Source organism: Manacus candei, unplaced genomic scaffold (assembly GCF_025592945.1).
Source record: "Manacus candei isolate 608988 ecotype Guabito, Panama unplaced genomic scaffold, ASM2559294v1 h1tg000119l, whole genome shotgun sequence".
Taxonomy (NCBI): domain Eukaryota; kingdom Metazoa; phylum Chordata; class Aves; order Passeriformes; family Pipridae; genus Manacus; species Manacus candei.
In genome coordinates, this window is record NW_026138167.1 from 3,896,357 (window position 1) to 3,913,445 (window position 17,089).

Sequence of the window (17,089 nt, forward strand, 5' to 3'; positions counted from 1 at the left end):
AAAACATTGACACTGTTGCACTGGATGCCATTTTGCTACTATAGTTTATTCTTCTGCACGCACAGGATTTAAATTCAGCAATATAGGAGCATTTACCCAGGGAAAATTACATTTTCAGTGGCAGAAGGGAGAACTGTGTCTTGCAACAGTGTGAAACAACTTCTGTACACCAAGAAATTTGTAATTCTTAGCTAGTTGTTTTTGGGTTTTTTTCCCTGTGTAAGATTTCTCATTCTCCAGTCGCCCAGGCAATTTTCTGCAAACAGTTCTTGGCTATGTCAGAAGTCATTTCAAATGAGAAATAGGTGGGGAAAACCCTTGAGAGCTTTATGAAAAGCAAAGAAAAACCTGATCTGCTCTTTTTTTTGTTGTTTTTATTTTGCCACCTTCGAGAGGGTGACATGTTCTGGAAGCAGTATCCTGGTATCTCCACAGCTCTGGCTAATGAGTTTGCACAGTAGCACACGGTGAGCTGTGGATCTGTGTTATTATTTGCAAAATGCAGGAGGAAACCCACGTGTTGTTTTGTGTTGTGTGGCTGAAGAGCTTCATTTTGACCAATCCTTGGATGCTATTGCTCATTCCCTTCTTCTACCTAATCTTACAACACCCTATAGACTGGAAATTGCACCATGGTAACAATCTAGAAGGGCAATGGGAGACCCTTAAATTAGTCAGAAAACTTGATAATTACTGTGAGTCTTATTTGTAGGGATTCTTCACACTCATTAGCTGTATGTGCCTGCCCCGCTTATTATCTTGGCTGACCCAGTGCAAGAATGTCAACACAACCTTTAGCCCAAGTCCAATGTCTCTGTTAACTTGCTGCTATCAGGTCTGAGATAACACAGTATCCCAGACTTCACTCATGTTTGTTCAGCTCTAATACCCAGCAGGCAGGCGGAGTGTGTGGCCACCAGCTGCAGGCAACTACACTGGGAGCTCTGAGATGAAAAATAAATAAATCCATCTGTAAAGTTAGAGTTGGAAATGGTCTCAATTTCACCCTTAAGGACACCATAGGGGAGAGTGAAGGAAATGTAACATAACTGTGTTTGAGAGAAGAAAACCCAAATATCTCTGGGTAAATAGCAAATCAGCTCTCAGGAGGCGGCTGGGGGAGATAGGTAGGGAAACAAGCATAGGCACAGAGCAGGAAATTGCTCATTAAAGCTGCTGGCAGGAACATTCCGAAATCTCCCCAGCTCTGACAAAAATGCCTGACTCCATACACTGGGAAAAAAAAGAAACAAAACATGCTGCAGCCAATTCTAGATGAACACAGTCCAAGGCTCACAATGGCCACACTCTGCTCCCCAAAATCCTGAGCTTTAACACAACAGAAGAAACAGCCATGGAGGAAAGGCTGTTTTAATTCGGGCTGGCCACAGCTCTTAAATTGGTGCTGCAGGCCCACCACTGTGCTCAGCTCAGGTCAAACCAAGCAAGGACAGGCTGCTCACAGTCCCTGGGATGGCTTTTGTCAAGTCCCCAGGTGCCCCTGAGCTGCTCCAGCCACATTCCAGGTGTGGGCAGAGAGGTTTGCAAACTGGATTGCTGTTTGCTCCACCAGCCCCAGGTTGCATTGCAGTGGGGAGAAAACAGCTCTGCCTGTTTGAACATCTCATTTTTCTTGCCCTGTTGCAGACGCCATCGGGTATGAGAACTACTACAGCAGAGAGCCCAACAGACGCAACAGCAGCCCAACCCAGTCCTGTGGGATGATGAAGAGGTGAGTGGCAACCTTCAGTTCCCAGCACGGGTGTTTCTCAGCATGAACAGCAAGGGATGAAGACAGAAAACAGCACCTGGAAAGTCATTACTTCCTTCATTGTAGCAAGAGGCAGCTACGTATCAATGAGTGTAACTTGACAGAAGAAGTAAATCTCTTAAAACCGGAGTCAGAGCAGTTCTGCCGTGGCCCAGTGGGAAGAGTGACACAGGATGAGTTCATCACACAATTAGTCGGCCAGGGGTGGAGAGCAGTCACTGGTTTCCTCTTTCCCAGTGAGTCAGGGCACGTAGCAACAAACCCACCTTGTTCAAGGGAGGCAAAGGTGAACCTGGCCAGGAGCAAAGGCTGGGGACAGCTGTCCTCTGGGACATTCCTCCTGGATTCCTGCACTGCTCAGCTGAGCAGAACAAAGAGCTGCTCTCTGCATCTCGACCAAAGGGGAAAAATAATAACTGTGATCATTAGGGAGGCTTTTTTTTTTTTTCTGATCCATTTCTGCTGGTAAATGTTAGAATGTGGATGTAGCTACACCAGCAGAAGGGCATGGTAGATCTATTGGTTTAAATACCTTTTACTGAAATGGCTAATTCACAGTGGGAGTGGCATCATAGTTAAAGCACAAGAGATTTCTGTCATGACAAGCCTTATGACATGGCAAAGACAGGAAGCAGGCTGTGATCTCCCATTTGAAGCGTGGTGCAGGCTTGTCAGGGAGCTGATCAGGGCTACACACTATACTTTGATTTTCTGTTGAAAACCAGATCTTCTACAATAATTAATTCAATGCTGCATCCTGTGCAGTTACATAAGACAATTGTATTGCCATTTAGAACACAACTGTGCTCTGCATGGGCCAGGAGCCTAGAGAGACTCAGTCTGAGTTTTTCAGGAACTGTGGAGTTAGGATATCCATTTTCCAGACACATCGAGTGTTCACTAGCTGAAAAAATTCTACTGTTTAAATGTGCCTTAAGCATGCAATGCTATTTCCATCTCTGCTTGAGAATCCTAACCCATTTTCTCACTTTACTTAGTCTCCAGTACCCAGCTGTGATAGAGGAAATAACTAGGGATAGATTAAAATAAAAATTCACTTAAACTCACAGTTTTTAGAAAGGCTTGTTATACAAGCTCTGTATTTTAAATTGTATCAGTTTTCCTTGAACACAAATATATGTTAACCTCCTATAAACAACTGACAATTCTCCTGGTATTAACATTATGAAATAATTGGAGTTTCGCACTATGAGTCTTTGGATCCACAACAAAATACTGTCCTGCTGCATGTTATGCACAGTTTAGTGATGGCTGATGGTTCAGTATTCTGCTGCACTTTAAAAAATATATTTCTAACTGCAGATAAATATATCTACAGCATAAATGAAAATAGAAGGCCATGGGAAGAGGTGACATCTACTCAGTGTGAAGCAGATGGAGGAAAGGCTGAGTCAGAGAGCTGAGATGAAGGAATGCTCATACCCAGGCCTGTTCACTCATTTTGTCATTGGCTTCTCTTGGTTCTGCAGATTCTCTGGACTCCTGCATGGGAGCAGCAAAAACCACACGGAAATTGCCACTCCTTCAGCCCCTCCTCTTGGTATGACTCCGCAGGAAATCAGTTTACCAGATGTGTTTGGTTTAGATCACGTTGCTAAATCAGGCTCTGACATGTGGCAGACATTGTACAGCAGATATTCACATTTTGGTAGTCAAAATAGTCTGGAAATGAATTTCGTGTGGATGTGTATTAAATAAATTTCTCAGTTTCAAGTGCCAAATAATCCACAGAATCTTCAAAACCTCCATCTAGGGAAGGGGGGACTGTACATTCAGAGCAGCACAGTCTGACTTAGATATTAGTTTTCTCTTTGTGTGGAATACACTGCCTCTAAAAAGCCCGAGGGAATACATAAAGCTTTTAACAGACCAGGTTCATGCTTTATGAATGCAAATATCCATCTCATCCAACACCTACGCTGTTGTCTTGTAACCCTTACAACTAGAAATTTATCAGATGATATTTAAAACACAGTATTTTGACTTCGTAGAAAGTAACGGCTTATGGCATTTTTATTGGTTTGCTAGTAAATAAAACCATTTTAACTGTGATTCATACAGCAGGAAGAAAATAAAAAGATGTTTTAAAACAACAGCTTTAAAATCAACTGCCTCTGTCAGGCCTGCCTGCTTGGGCACCCAAACCCAAAGCCCAGACTATCTCGCTTCCTGCGTTTGGTGCTCAGCAGGGGAAGCTCCCGGACAGATGCTGAGAAGGAATAAGAGTTTGCCCTGATTACAACAAGCTGGATTAAAACAAAACATCTGCAAAGAAGTTATGTCCATGCCAAATAGCTATTTGAGAACTATATCAACCACTGGAAAATGTCTGGTGACCCGCTGGCAGAGTATTTTCCATTTTTCTCAAGGGAACAAGAGAAGCCCTGTGTGAGTCACTGGACTGCTAGAATTTTATGCCCCCAGTAGCAACCATTTTAATCACAGCATTGCCCTCCTTGGGCTGTTTTTTACCAGGGTAAACATTTTTCCCAACCTGGATGAGGCTAAAGCTACTTTCTGACCTCCCACAAAGTTCAGTGGGTGTATTGTCATCTAATCAATGGGGGACAGTTTTTGTGCAAGACTTTACCTACAGTTCACAGCAGCTTTTCTATACATGTACATCTCCAGGCAGAGAGAGAACAGAAACCCTTGTATTTGTGAAGTCTTGCATATGATCCCACGCATTTATAAGCAACTGAACTCTTTGTTTCTGTGGTGGGTATTTTTTCATTTTTTCCCCCCCTAGCAGAGAGAACAGATGGAGTCTATGCATCCATTTTTGTAAATGAAGAAGCTGGGATCACATCGTCACAGGACTACAGAGTACTTTATGACTACACAGCCCAGGTAAAACAAGGCTTCAAAATAAATATTTCATAGCATCAGATTTAAAAAAAAAGTAATATGCTGATTCAAACATCTTGAAAGTGTTAATTCTGTGCAGGAGATGTTATTGTCACTTCACAGCCACGACTTGTCCTGCTCTGCTGGCTCTCCATGCTGGAGAGGGCTGGCTCCCTATAAATGACACTCTTTCCCTACACTCCCATGTTGCAAGTTGCAGAATCACAGTGGATGTGGTTCCTCTATTGAAGGATTGTTACAAAGAGCACCCTGCATCCTTTACTGGGAACTGAACTCTCTCTGACTTCAGTCCTAACTAGGCAGGATACCTGCAGTAAAAGGTGAATGGACCAGTTGTGAGTATTTACTTATTCAGATGGACTCCAGAACCTGGACTCCAGCCTGCTGCTTTGCTTGTCAGTGTAAGGGTCCCTTTATTAGCTTTAGATTAACAGAAGGAACAGCATCCAGGAGGTCTTATGTTACAGTGCAGAGAGAGTATCACACCCAGGGACTTGCCATCAATAGCCAACAGTGAAGAAATGCTGACAGGTGACAAAATAGAGAGCCAGATAAATAATGAAAACAGAGAAAGGGCTCAAAAGGAGCACTTTCTCTTAGGTACAGCAGTATTCCAACTCCTTTTATTAGATTATATTTTTTTTTGCTTTGTTTTAAACACTCTTTTATTATTTACTGAAATTTCATCTAAGCACAGCTGAAAGTACCTCACTGCTAAAGGCAGTTCCCCTGAGGAGACTACTGGATCACTTTGTGAGATCCTTACTCTGAGAGCTGCCTTAAAACTATGACACACACAGATTTTCCCTGCTGAGAAAAGAGCCTGTTACTACCTTTAGTATACTGTACATTGAAACCTCTCATCTTTTGAGTCCATTCTTACCCACTCAGGTACATTAAATTTAGTTTTAGCTGACACATCAAACATCTCTGGAAGCCTCCCTTACCCTGTTTTCTATTTTACTACGCTGCAGGCAGCAAAGTGGTTTCCTATGGAAAATAGGGCAGCATGGGCTGATAGCTGCCTGGGAGCTCAGGGAGAGTTCCCTGCAGCCTCTGCAGTTGTGTGGGGGATGAAAGTCACTGCTGTCAGGAAGAGTCGCTGTACCTCCACTGGTCACTGCTGCTCCCTGCTAAAAAAACTGGGAGACCTATTTAAGGCATGGATTAACAGAGACACTGTTATCTCCCTTGGGAATTAAGCTGTGCTCTGTTTTATTTAGCAACACCTGCAGACTATGCAGGTCACGGTTAGCTGGTTTAGGACAGTTGTATTTAACCCCTTGTGGCCTTCCCCAATGTTGTCAGGTTGCACAGGAGGAGACACCATGGAGGCTGGGCAAATGTGAAGGTCTTAAGAAAATAGCCAAAATGCTTAATCCCTCACTGTCTGCTATTTCAGGCTCATTCCAAGCAGACAGTTGATGAAGGGCAGGATTAAAAAAATCCCACCACATACATGCTTGGGCCCTCCTATGCTCTCAGGCTAACCACACTGCTTTTCCCTGTCTCCTTGCAGAGCATGGATGAACTGGACATCAGTGAAGGAGACATCGTAGTTGTCATTGAAGAAAATGAGGATGGCTGGTGGACAGCAGAAAGGAATGGGCAGCGAGGCTTCGTGCCAGGGTCTTATCTTGAAAAGCTTTGATGAAAAGAAGCCCCAGCCCTCAGACTTTAAAAATATTCTATTACTGAAAACAACCTGCACACAAGGTCTGCTTCAGGGATGACCAAGGGCATCCCATAATACTGTTTTCTGCAACTACCAGTCAGGAAATAACCAACTGACCATGCTCTCCTCTTCCTTGCTCCTACCCCGTTCCAGCATCTCCTGGCCTACACTGTCTGCAAAATCCATCCTCAGCCCTGAGAGATCAGGACTTGCTTTTCTTAGCCCTGTTCTCTCACCCTCAGCACACTGTCCTGCCAGCAGTGTCATAAAGCTCAGCCAACCTGGGAGGGAAATCCTGCTCAGCCCTTCACTGCACTGAAGGAAAACGGTCACGGAAGCAAGTGCAGTTTCTACAGGATGGAGGACTGTCTCCAGCCAGCCTGTGAGCCACCCTCATGGTCACTGCAGCCATGGATCCCCTCCTCTCCCTGCACAGGTCATGCTGGTATTTTTGAGAGTGGACTGACTTCTTCATCAGGGTCACTGATGAACAGAAGAAAATCAGTGAATGCAGCTAGAGAGGAACACCTGAAGGACAGAGACACATCTGTAGTAAGGAAAGTTCAGGCACTCCCCACCACAACCATCTCCTAATACAATGAAATCCACACTACCCATGGCTCTGCTTTGCACTGGATTCTGGACAGATGATAAGCCCAAGGCCTTGGTTGAAAGTTTCCCTAACACCTCTCTGGGATTTTCAAGTTTAAAACCCCAACAACACAAACAACAGATAAGCCAGGCCTCCAGCAGTGCTGCACTGCTCTGATCCCCCTCTGAGCAGCAGGGGATTGCCAGTCACATCCTCACACAATCTGCAGCCCAGTGTCACCAGGGCATCCTCCCTTCCACCTGGCTCAGCCTCTCCTCTCCTGCTCACAGGCTTCTTTGTCTCCTACTGCTGTCTACAGCCTCTGCACCTCTGGGATTGCTGGCACAGTCACATCCTGGCTCCTTTCCAGGCACTTTGTTCTTCAACAATCCCTCTTCCCAGAAGTCGCACTGTGCAGGTTCACTGTATTTCACAGATTTCAGCTCTATCAGTCTTTCTAGTTCAGTATTTAAGAATGTCACTGTGCTTACCAAGGGATTGATGGATGGTTTCTGCCACTCTTCCCTTTTCAAAAAAAAATAAATAAAAGTCGGTGATTGAATCAGAGTGAACTGTTTCTGGGGGCAGAATGACCCTCTTTGCCAAGGTTTCAGGTCTTAAAACTGAACAAAGACAATGAAAATTCATCAAATTGCTACCCAAAAGGCATGGAGCAGGGAGGAACTGTTAGCTAAGACACAGCAGGAGAGACAAAGAGAAATTTCAACGAAAAAAAAAAGCTGTAATGGTCAATGCAATTATTCCTTAAATGAAGCACAGTGAAGGTCAGAGGCACTTGCAGTACCTTATTCTAAGTCTTCCTTCAAGAATGGAATAGCAGTTGCTGCAGGCCCTTTCTTTAGCTCCCTACAGTCCTTTGCACTTGTCCTTCCCTCACTTCCCAAAGTTATTATGCAGCACATCCACATCAGTGCTGAAGGGCTCCCAGAACCTGGCACTAGCTCAGGCTGGGAGGCACAGGAGGAGCTGGAATGGCAATTGAGGCAGCAGTGTCAGAGCAGCAGTGCTTGCCCAGGCTGAGGAGGTAATGACAGGTTTGGCTGAATTGAGCAGTGATAGAAGGTGCACAGTAACCTTCAGCTTGGCCAGGGCCCTGCCAGACAACTGCAGCATCACTCCTTAGCTGCAGCAGGAGAGGAAACTTAAAACATGGCAGATTTAATATACTGACTTCTTGAACACTCAAAAGAGAACTGCAATAAAGCAAGAAATAAACTTAGGTAGGTATTTTGCAGATTATCTTAATTAAACAGAAAAAATAAACCACTGAGATGCATCTCCTCCAATTCTGTGTGACACGTGGATTTTGCAGGGACTCCTCACCTCTCTGGGGGCCCAGACAACCTCACACAAGACACTGCAGTGCCCAGTCCTGATTACCCTGAAATCCTATTACAGATTATCTTTGCTTCCATGCACCACATGGTCCACATCACTGACAGACTGACAGTGGAACAGTGACTGCTGTTTCTATCCCATCAAGTCGTTCCATATTTTTGCTGTTAAGGTCAGGAAACGGTTTTTCTTTCTACCTGTCCCTTCTTCTGTCAGATAAATACTGTTGAAAGGCAAGAGGCTGTAGGTGTTTCAAAATCTACCTGGTGCTACAGCATTTGGGTGCCACATGCTGACTGCAGACTGTTCAGGAAACAAAAACACAGCAGCAATGCTTTCTCATGAATCCTCTCCTCGTCCAGATAAGGCCTGGTAACCACTTATCACCCCAAATTCTTCTGTTTGCCCTATCAGTGTGGCAGCACTTGTCACAAACAGAACAGAGATATCAAGAAATACCCACACCCTCTCAGTACATCCACATTTTAGGTGCCATCCACCTACCCCCACCAGCAGGAAACGCAGGAAGGACAGTTGTAGGTTAATGCTGTAATAATATTGCCTTACTAACATTTCCTCTCCAGTCTGGTAAAATTGGGGCAACAAAACCGACACAATCAAGTTATCATTCAATTTTCAGCTAAGATGGGAAACTGAAATGAGCCCTCTCGTGGGAGGGAGTGGGAGGTATTCTTATACTAAATTCCAACATTTGTGGTTAAAACTCTCTTTGCACAAACACTTCAGGTAAGTCTCCACTTTCATTTTGACTACCATTTTTTTGGCAAGGAGGTGCCAAGCAGCATAAAGGACAAAAGAGTGGCAAAGGTTTGCTTCTCGTGTGAATTACCTGTGACTAGTATGTACAGACAGACAAACTAATTAAAGAGAAGCTACAAGGAAGTAAGTGAGCTGTTTATGACTTGGCACTGCAGGCCTTCAGTTTGTTAACTCTAGAAATTTTGACTGGGCTGTAAGAAATAAGCATCATCTATCCATTAAATACAGATAATTAGATGGACTTTGGATTTGAGGAATATGGTTGTGAGAGTGATACAAGACACTGTGGTGGTAATCTGTTCTATTATTCCTCTAACCATAACAACAATGCAAAGATTGAAGTAGGCAGTCCAGCCCAACAGTACCTTAAACCACACTCAGACATGTATGAACATTACTGTTCATTAATGAGAGGAACAGGAAAATCTGTGTAAAATAACATTTAACCAATGACAACCACACGTAATTAGGAAATGTCTGCAAGTGCAGTGTGAGGCCCATCTCTGCACAGAACAGATTTCTGCTGCTGCTTGTGGCATTAAGAGCCCACAAGCCAGTAGCAACATAGTAGTATCAGACAAGAAACAGAGATCCAAAAGAACCAACTCTAGGACAACCAACAGATTCACTGCTCAACCACAAAGAAAGAGCTCCTGCCAAGCTCACAGGTCTGTAGAGCCATCCAGCTTCCAGCATTTCTGACAACTAAAAGGAAGAAATCAGCCTCTTCCCAGCTGAGCAGTCAGCAAAGCAGGAGCACAGTGACTGTTCAAGGTTTGGAGTGTTTGTCACTGCCCTGAGGACCCCGGCTCGAGCTCTGTGTGTGAATAACCCCAGCATACATCAGCCAGAGTGGTCACAGATCATGTACATAAGACACAAACAGTAGCAACTCTTACCTTGGATTCCTTCTTGTCTTGCTTCTTCAAGAGGTGCATTCCAGGTCTGAGTCTCCCTTCCACATTGCCGTGGGTTTATGTGGTTTTCCCCCCCTGGAGCTGATTACTTCCATGACACAGAGGTAATTTTCTCCCAGTTGCAGCTCATACCTCACTGATTGCTGAATGCAGTTTAAGTGGAAGCACATGGATCCTAACAGGAGATGCATTACAAGCTGGGTATCAGGTGGTGTCTAACAGGAGCTTGGTTGGGCATTAAGAAACATCTCCCCTGAACACTGGTGGGTAACTCACACACTTTCTGGTACAATGCAGCCTCTTGGCAGTACTGCTGCAACATGACTTAACTGTGCAGGAGTACAGAGCCCAGGGGACTCCACATCACTGCTGTACAAACAGTCTGCACTGGAGAGTCACTGTTAGCCTTCAGTGTGGAGCAGCAACAACTCTGCACAGCACAAGACAAACTGTGAAGGCCTGAAAAGCCGCCTTGGCTGCTCAACACCATCTCTTTTCCCTGGCTTTCTTGTTCTCCAGCTTGCAGGGCTGGGGCACTGAAGGCAAGAGCAGTTGCCAGCCACATAGGTACCAGTACTTGGCATGTCCTCAAAAGGAAACTACACTCAGAGCTAGTGAGCAAGGAGAGCAGGAGGACCCCCTTAGCTTGATCTTCACCCGAAGATCCACGTCTCCTTGCTGCCACGGGTTATGGGCACAACCAAGCAGCCAAGCCTTCCTTAAAGGAAAGCAGAGCGTTAAAAAACTAAACTAAAAGCAGCATTAGGAGCAGTCACTACCCTTCACCAGCTTCCTAAATTAATGCCAGTAGCCATGACAAGTGTTTCTGCAGTGCAGCTGTGATGTGTTGGGCATGCTCACTGGAGCTGAGGGTAAAAGAGAGAGAATAGCTGGGGTTTTGCTCCCCAGGAAGAGGAAGGAGACAAAGTTGTGATGCTGAGTCACACTGAGCTTCTGGAAAGTAAATGGCTGCTAAGGGGCTGCAAGGGCTGATGGGCTGGGTTTTGTAGGGAAAAGGATACTTATGTGGAGAAATTAGATTTTGGAAGAGGAACAGGAATTAGTGTCCTGCCTATGACTAGGTTATCAACAAAATGACAATGACCCATCCACTGAGAGAAAGCAGAGGAAGCAAAGAACTTCTAGTCAAACTGTTAGCCATTATCTGTTCTTTGTTAGCAATTACCCAATTTCAGCAGCCAGCTCATTTTGGATGAGGGAAGCTCAGAGCCACCGTTATCTCCAGATTTGCTCACTCCTGGATCCCACAGAGTGCAAATTTGATCTGTTCCTAGAATGGCTGGATAATCATATTTCCATCAAATTAGCCAGTACACATGGCACAGTGCTCAACTTGTCCTTCTCCCAGCTGCTGAAGGACGGCTGACACCTGATCTGGCACAAAGCTGCCGGGGCACCGCTCAGAGCACAGTTACAGCCTCTCAGTGCCACGTGGCTCTGGTCCCACACGCTGGCCCCAAAGACACAGTTACTGTGTTGTTCTATTCTGACTGAAAGCACAGATTAAATCTTGCTTTTAGATATGAAACTCTAACAGAAATCACTGAGACCTCCCAGCAAAATCGGTAGAAATCAGACTTAACATCCCTGAAATTTCTAAGGGGAAGGACAAAATCATCTGAACCCACCAGGTGAACAGAACACGACTTTGAACACAGCTACCAATTTATAGCCAGGGGTTCCACACGTCACCTTGAGGATAAAGAGAGTAAAAAACAACTGCAGGGTGTGGGTGAACTGGGAACAGATATCCTAAAGTATCTACGGATCTTTGAAATGAGGAGGAATTTTATTTACCAGATCTAAAAGAGCCAGCCAGCATCAAACAGATTTGAAAAAACAAACCAGCACACATATCCCAGCTTCGGTGGCCTGACCAGGATTCAACTAAACCACCAAATCAAGGCAGACAGAAAGAGAAGTAACCTGTGTGTTAATGGGTGTAATACTGAATGAACTGCAGCTGCAGCAGTGGTGCTTTGACTTGAACTCTCTGACTGAAATTCGGGCATTTCCTGCAGCCTCTGCCTGAGGGTAAATGGACTCACAGCAGCTGAAGACATTCCAGCCTAAACTTGAGTGAAATTTCCTGAGTGAGGGATTACACACCTGGATTGTCCAAACAGCCCAGGCTAAACCCTAGAATAAATAAATGACTTTGTGAAGTGAAGGTATGACTGGAGAAGTCACACCTCACACCTCAGTTTTCATCGTGGGGAGCTTGAATGCACTCTGATGTCAGGAGCTGAAAATTCTCCTGGCACACCAAGCATTTTGGTGATTGTTCAATCCCAGACCCTGTCTAAACAAGCTCCCATTGGGTGGTGGTCAGATCAATATTTGCAATGGAAGATCTTGTACAAAAGGACAAATTATATTGTGTACACAGGGCTTGTTTTGCAATAGGACTGGATGGCTCCTGGGCAGGGGGTTGCAGACATGAGATAACACTCAATGCAGGGAGTGGGTGGGGGGGTACAGTGCATTCCCTTCCACTCTGCAAGGGCACAAACGCTCAACAGCTGCATTTAAAGAAGAATTGTTCTGAAATTTTAAGCCGAAAACAGCCTGTGGAGGAACTTCTTGGGAAACTGGTGAACTTTAACCTTCCCAGGATAAGAATGCTAACATAAGTGTGAATGGGAAAGCTTTCAATGCACTGACAGACATGAGAAATGCTTTGTCTTTAGAGAAGGGCTGCACAGCCCTTCTTGTGTCTGAGCCCCGGGTGAGGAAAGGGAGACTTAAGCGACAGTGACTTTGTTCTGCTAAGTGGCAGCTAAAGGTTTACTAGGTCACTGCTCCATTCAGCAGCCATGGGGGGATTCAAAACCAAAGAGGAATAGAAGGCATCTAGAGAAATGCATCCTCCCTGCTCTGCAGGGTCCTGTACCACCTTTGTAACCACAACACCTATCAGCTGTGAAGCTCTAAACTTAGGTTTGCTCAGTGTCTGTAATGTACCCTCAGTGTTAGTGTATGGGGGTAAATGGTGGTTTTAAGCTTTTAAAGTGGATATTGTACTCAAAGGCAAAAACCACTTCACAGAGTGCCAGGCTACTAGCACCAAATATGCTTCCCAAGGATGGGGCATTCTCTAAGTCCTGTGCCTGGTTCTTCTACAGTATGTACTGGGAAATAAAATCCTGTCTAATTGCCTGTGAGGTACCTGGTAGAGGCTGGCACAGGACTCCTCAGTGCCACCTTTGCCACAGATGACTCATCCATCTCTTACTCTCAGCTGAGAATGAATGAACACTACCCCTGTGTACCTGGTGTGGTGGCAAACTCATTCAATGGTAAGCAAGACCAGATCTTGCTGCTTCCTCCGGCCAGGTGGGAGAAAAACTTCAGAACTCTGTTCAAAAGCTGTTTTCTAGACCAGACTGCTTTTGCATGCAAGGCACCTTAGATACTGCCAAGCCCCACAACTGTCAGTGGTTTGCTTAAGCATTCTATTTGCATGAGGAAAACACATTCTAGTTCTTCAGTCACAGCCTGATGCTGTCCTGGAAAATGCTCCATTTATTCTGTGAAATGGGGCAGGAGCCCATTTAGTGAAAGGAGCTGTGCCTAAAGCACCACACATCCAAATGACAGCAAAGCTGTCCATTCTCTGGAGTGTCAACAGGAATAGCTCCACGGCCACACAGTGCTGTGGCTCACCAGTTACCAGGAGCAACCCAGTTTGCAGGCTCCCCTCTGGCAGAGAAAGGTTTCAACTGAAAAGCTCTGACACGTTGCTTTAGCATTCAGGGTCAAGAGAAGCAGGTGAGAGAAAATGTGTGGTCCAGTGTGTAACACCAGGAAGGTGAAGGTTGGCAGAAGTGCTTCTCTGCTTGCTCCAGAAGGATCACTGAGTGTCAGGTCCCCAGACTTGAGCTCCAATGGTCTCTCATTTATGCAGCTGAAGTTCATGGTCTGCAAAACCTGGCCCTGCCTACAGACGATGGGTAAACTGTACCTGGTGTTCATGTGCAGTGTAAATACCCCCCACAGAACACAGCTGAACTCCTGCCCTGGAGGCCAGACATGGAGGGAAGCAACATCTGTCACCAGGCACAGATCCAGCAGGGATTACTGCAGTCACAGCAAGGGCTAAATCAGAGGTATATGCCTGGACTAAATATGTATCAAGAGCACAAAACCTGTACTGTGAAGGCAACTGCCACAGTGAGAAAGTAAAGAAACAGGTGGGCCAGCTCTGTAGCTGATGTTTCCCCTCTAATACCCCAGACAGCTGCCAGGCTGGGAAACATGCCTGGGGTGCAACACATGAACCAGGAGCAGCTGTACAGCTGTGCTTCCCCAGCACCATCTCCTTCACCTAATAACAGGCAGCCTGCAATTAGCCTTATTTTTGAGCACTAAACATCATGCTATGGTGTACAGAAGGAAATGTGACTTGTAGGACTACCTCAGGTCTACCTTGTGGGGTTTTTTGCAGACTCTTTTCAGAGGGAGGTAGAAGGGCAAAGTTTACACCTACTGCTATGTAGGGCACAGGCAAACTATGATAATGCCCTATCAAAATAAGTTCATATCCACACTTCCAACAAATCAGCAGCAACACAATTCTGGTACCTGCCACTGATTTTGCCCTCTCCTAATCAGTCCCCAGTATCACCACAACTGAGATGGACAAATTGCATACCCAATTATCACAAGACATGAGAGATCAGTACTGAAACAGTCCAGAAATGAGAATGATATGTGAGACAGTGGGAAACAGGCTGAGTCCCAGCACCTCATCCCACAGCCAGGCATGGCCTGTAGCAACCTACTGCTGCCACTTTACAGGTCACCACATCAAGTGGAGCAGTTTGGCAGGGGCAGCTTTGTGCCAGCACCAGTGCAGATGTAGCACAGCTGGCAGTCTGCTCTCTTGCCTTTTAGCAATATCCCAACCATGCAGCATGTTTTAAAAGATGCTGCCCCCCCCCAAGTGTCTTTCTAACTGCTCCATCCAGCTCCAGAGGAAACAGAGCAGCTATCAGAGGGTGCAGAGACCAGCAAGGAAAAGATTAGCAAGATGAGTTTTGAATGAGGCTGTGGGAGTAGAAATAAGCTTATTATGTGTAGAAAGAGCAGCTGCTCCAAACAGTGCCAGTGGCACCGAAGAGCAAAAGCTGAAAGAAGCAATTCAAAGGCTCAGGTGTCAGTGTGCTGAACATTGCTGTGACCCACGTGTGTGTGGGGGGTGTGCTTGTGTTACAGGATGCAGCACACGGGAAAACCAAGACAGTTTGGCCACTTCCATTGCATTCCAGTGGGATTTATCTCGGGCCCAAGATTAAGTCAGTGCCAAGATCCACTAGCTCTGTACTGTGAAGGCTATCACTAACACTGTTAGCTCAAGTACTTATCTCAAATCTTCTCTGAAACTCCGAGTACTGGAGAATCCCCAGAAAACTGAGCTTGTTAGACCATGCCCCCCCTCCCTGTTTAGTAAAACAAACACACCTAATCAAGCCTTACCAGACCTAGAGTCTGAATGAGATTCTGCAATTCTCATGAGCCTCATTTTAGGCTGCTGAAAGGCAGTAAAGCACAGCACTTGCACTGCAACGTACTTAAGTCATTCTAATAGCAGTGAGAAAAACAAACTCAATTAAAAAGAACCCTTAAGGTAATTCCAATCCCATGTATTAAAACCCTCTGGATCAGGTAAGACTGCCTGCTGCAGGCAAGCTACCTGCTTGTGTGCTCCAAACAGCACACACTGTATTCAATCACTCTTTGAATAATTCTGTGTGCAGTCTGCACTGAGCCCTCTCGGCCTCTTCAGCTGCAAGACAGCCAAGAAGAAATTCAAACAGGAACATAAAATATCAGACACAGGAATCACTGAAAAAAGAGCTACAATGAAACGAAGTCACCCCACGTCCCCTAAAATACACCGGGAGATATGAATGTATTAGAAAGGCCAAATTACAGCCACACCAACACTGTCCAATGCAATCCAAAGTTTATTCATTTTTTTAGGAAAGGAAAAATAAGTACTTCCTGATGAATCAACTGTATTTCACTTGCTATAATTTAAACACATGATTTTTTTCTTTCGACAGTCACAGAAAAAAATTAATTTTCAAATATATGCAAGATTTCCACAAAGAAGGGAAGAAATGTAATATTCCTTTTGCTAGAATGATGACATTAAAAATAGTAAATATATGTGCATTCTATGCCTGAAGAAGAAAAAAGGCCATTAGTCAGTGATGCTAAAGTTGGCAGAGAAATGAAGAATTCACATTTAAAGTATTGAGGAGAATGGTGTTCAAACTGAAGTTTCAGGACTGTAAACCAGGTAGGAAGGACAGGGAAAGGGGCAGTGAGAAAGGTAAAGAACTGAAGTGCAGGCCAGGGATACTGAGCAAGTCAAATTAACAGATGGCTTGGACAGAGCCTACACTGCAAACCAGAGCACTACTGAGCAACCAGGCCAGTCAGCACTGGAAGGTGGACCTATGTGATTTGTTCCCAGCTTCAGTGAGTCATACAAAATGTGGTGTATTAGATCCTTGCAAGCTTGTGTTCAGCTGGCTTTTCTTGGGGGGGATGAGTTTGGTTTTGTATCTTAAAAAATCCAAACAAAACACCACCATAACTTTATCTGCACGTTGAAGACCTACTGACAATTGTGCAACGCAAAAAGTCACTGGTTCCTACAAAAAACTAATAACAGTTAAAAGTTCAGCTGGGCTTTGTTAAGATTGAGTTTTATGCCAAAATGATGTAAATTATTTTAGTAGATTCAGAAAAGGTTTCCACAGTCCAGCATGAATTCTCTGCATTTTTAGGAGGAAGCAGAGACTTCCCTGATTTACATCGAGTACTTGGTGTTGGACTGTCAAGGCATCTCTATTTCAAATCCACGTCTTCCAGCAAGATGAACAAGTACTGTATCTCTCCCTAACTACCCTCACTCCAAAGGGCTTTGTGCAGGCTCTTGACTGCAGAGCTTCTTTCTGCTTTACAGCTACTAAGAGCTGACTACTTTTTGAAGCATCCTCAGCTTTATTTCGTGCAACACAGGTCTGTTTTAAACACCCTGCTTTCTGACTTTTTCAAGCCAGGGTCTTCTCAAT

The 17,089-nt window shown here is 44.9% G+C and overlaps 1 protein-coding gene across 2 annotated transcripts in view; it reads left to right on the forward strand.

The window, feature by feature from the left end:
- The window catches only part of PSTPIP1 (proline-serine-threonine phosphatase interacting protein 1), a 59,668-nt gene extending 43,582 nt beyond the window's left edge, over nt 1-16,086 (forward strand). Inside the window, exons 13-16 of one of the 2 annotated variants that reach the window (XM_051770370.1) lie at nt 1,648-1,732; nt 3,262-3,332; nt 4,542-4,642; nt 6,180-16,086. In XM_051770370.1, coding sequence (XP_051626330.1) covers nt 1,648-1,732; nt 3,262-3,332; nt 4,542-4,642; nt 6,180-6,311 — 389 coding nt within the window. In that variant the 3' untranslated portion in view covers nt 6,312-16,086. The remainder of the gene's footprint in view (nt 1-1,647; nt 1,733-3,261; nt 3,333-4,541; nt 4,643-6,179) is intronic. The other variant, XM_051770371.1, reaches the window with a different exon arrangement.
- Nucleotides 16,087-17,089: the final 1,003 nt, after the last annotated feature.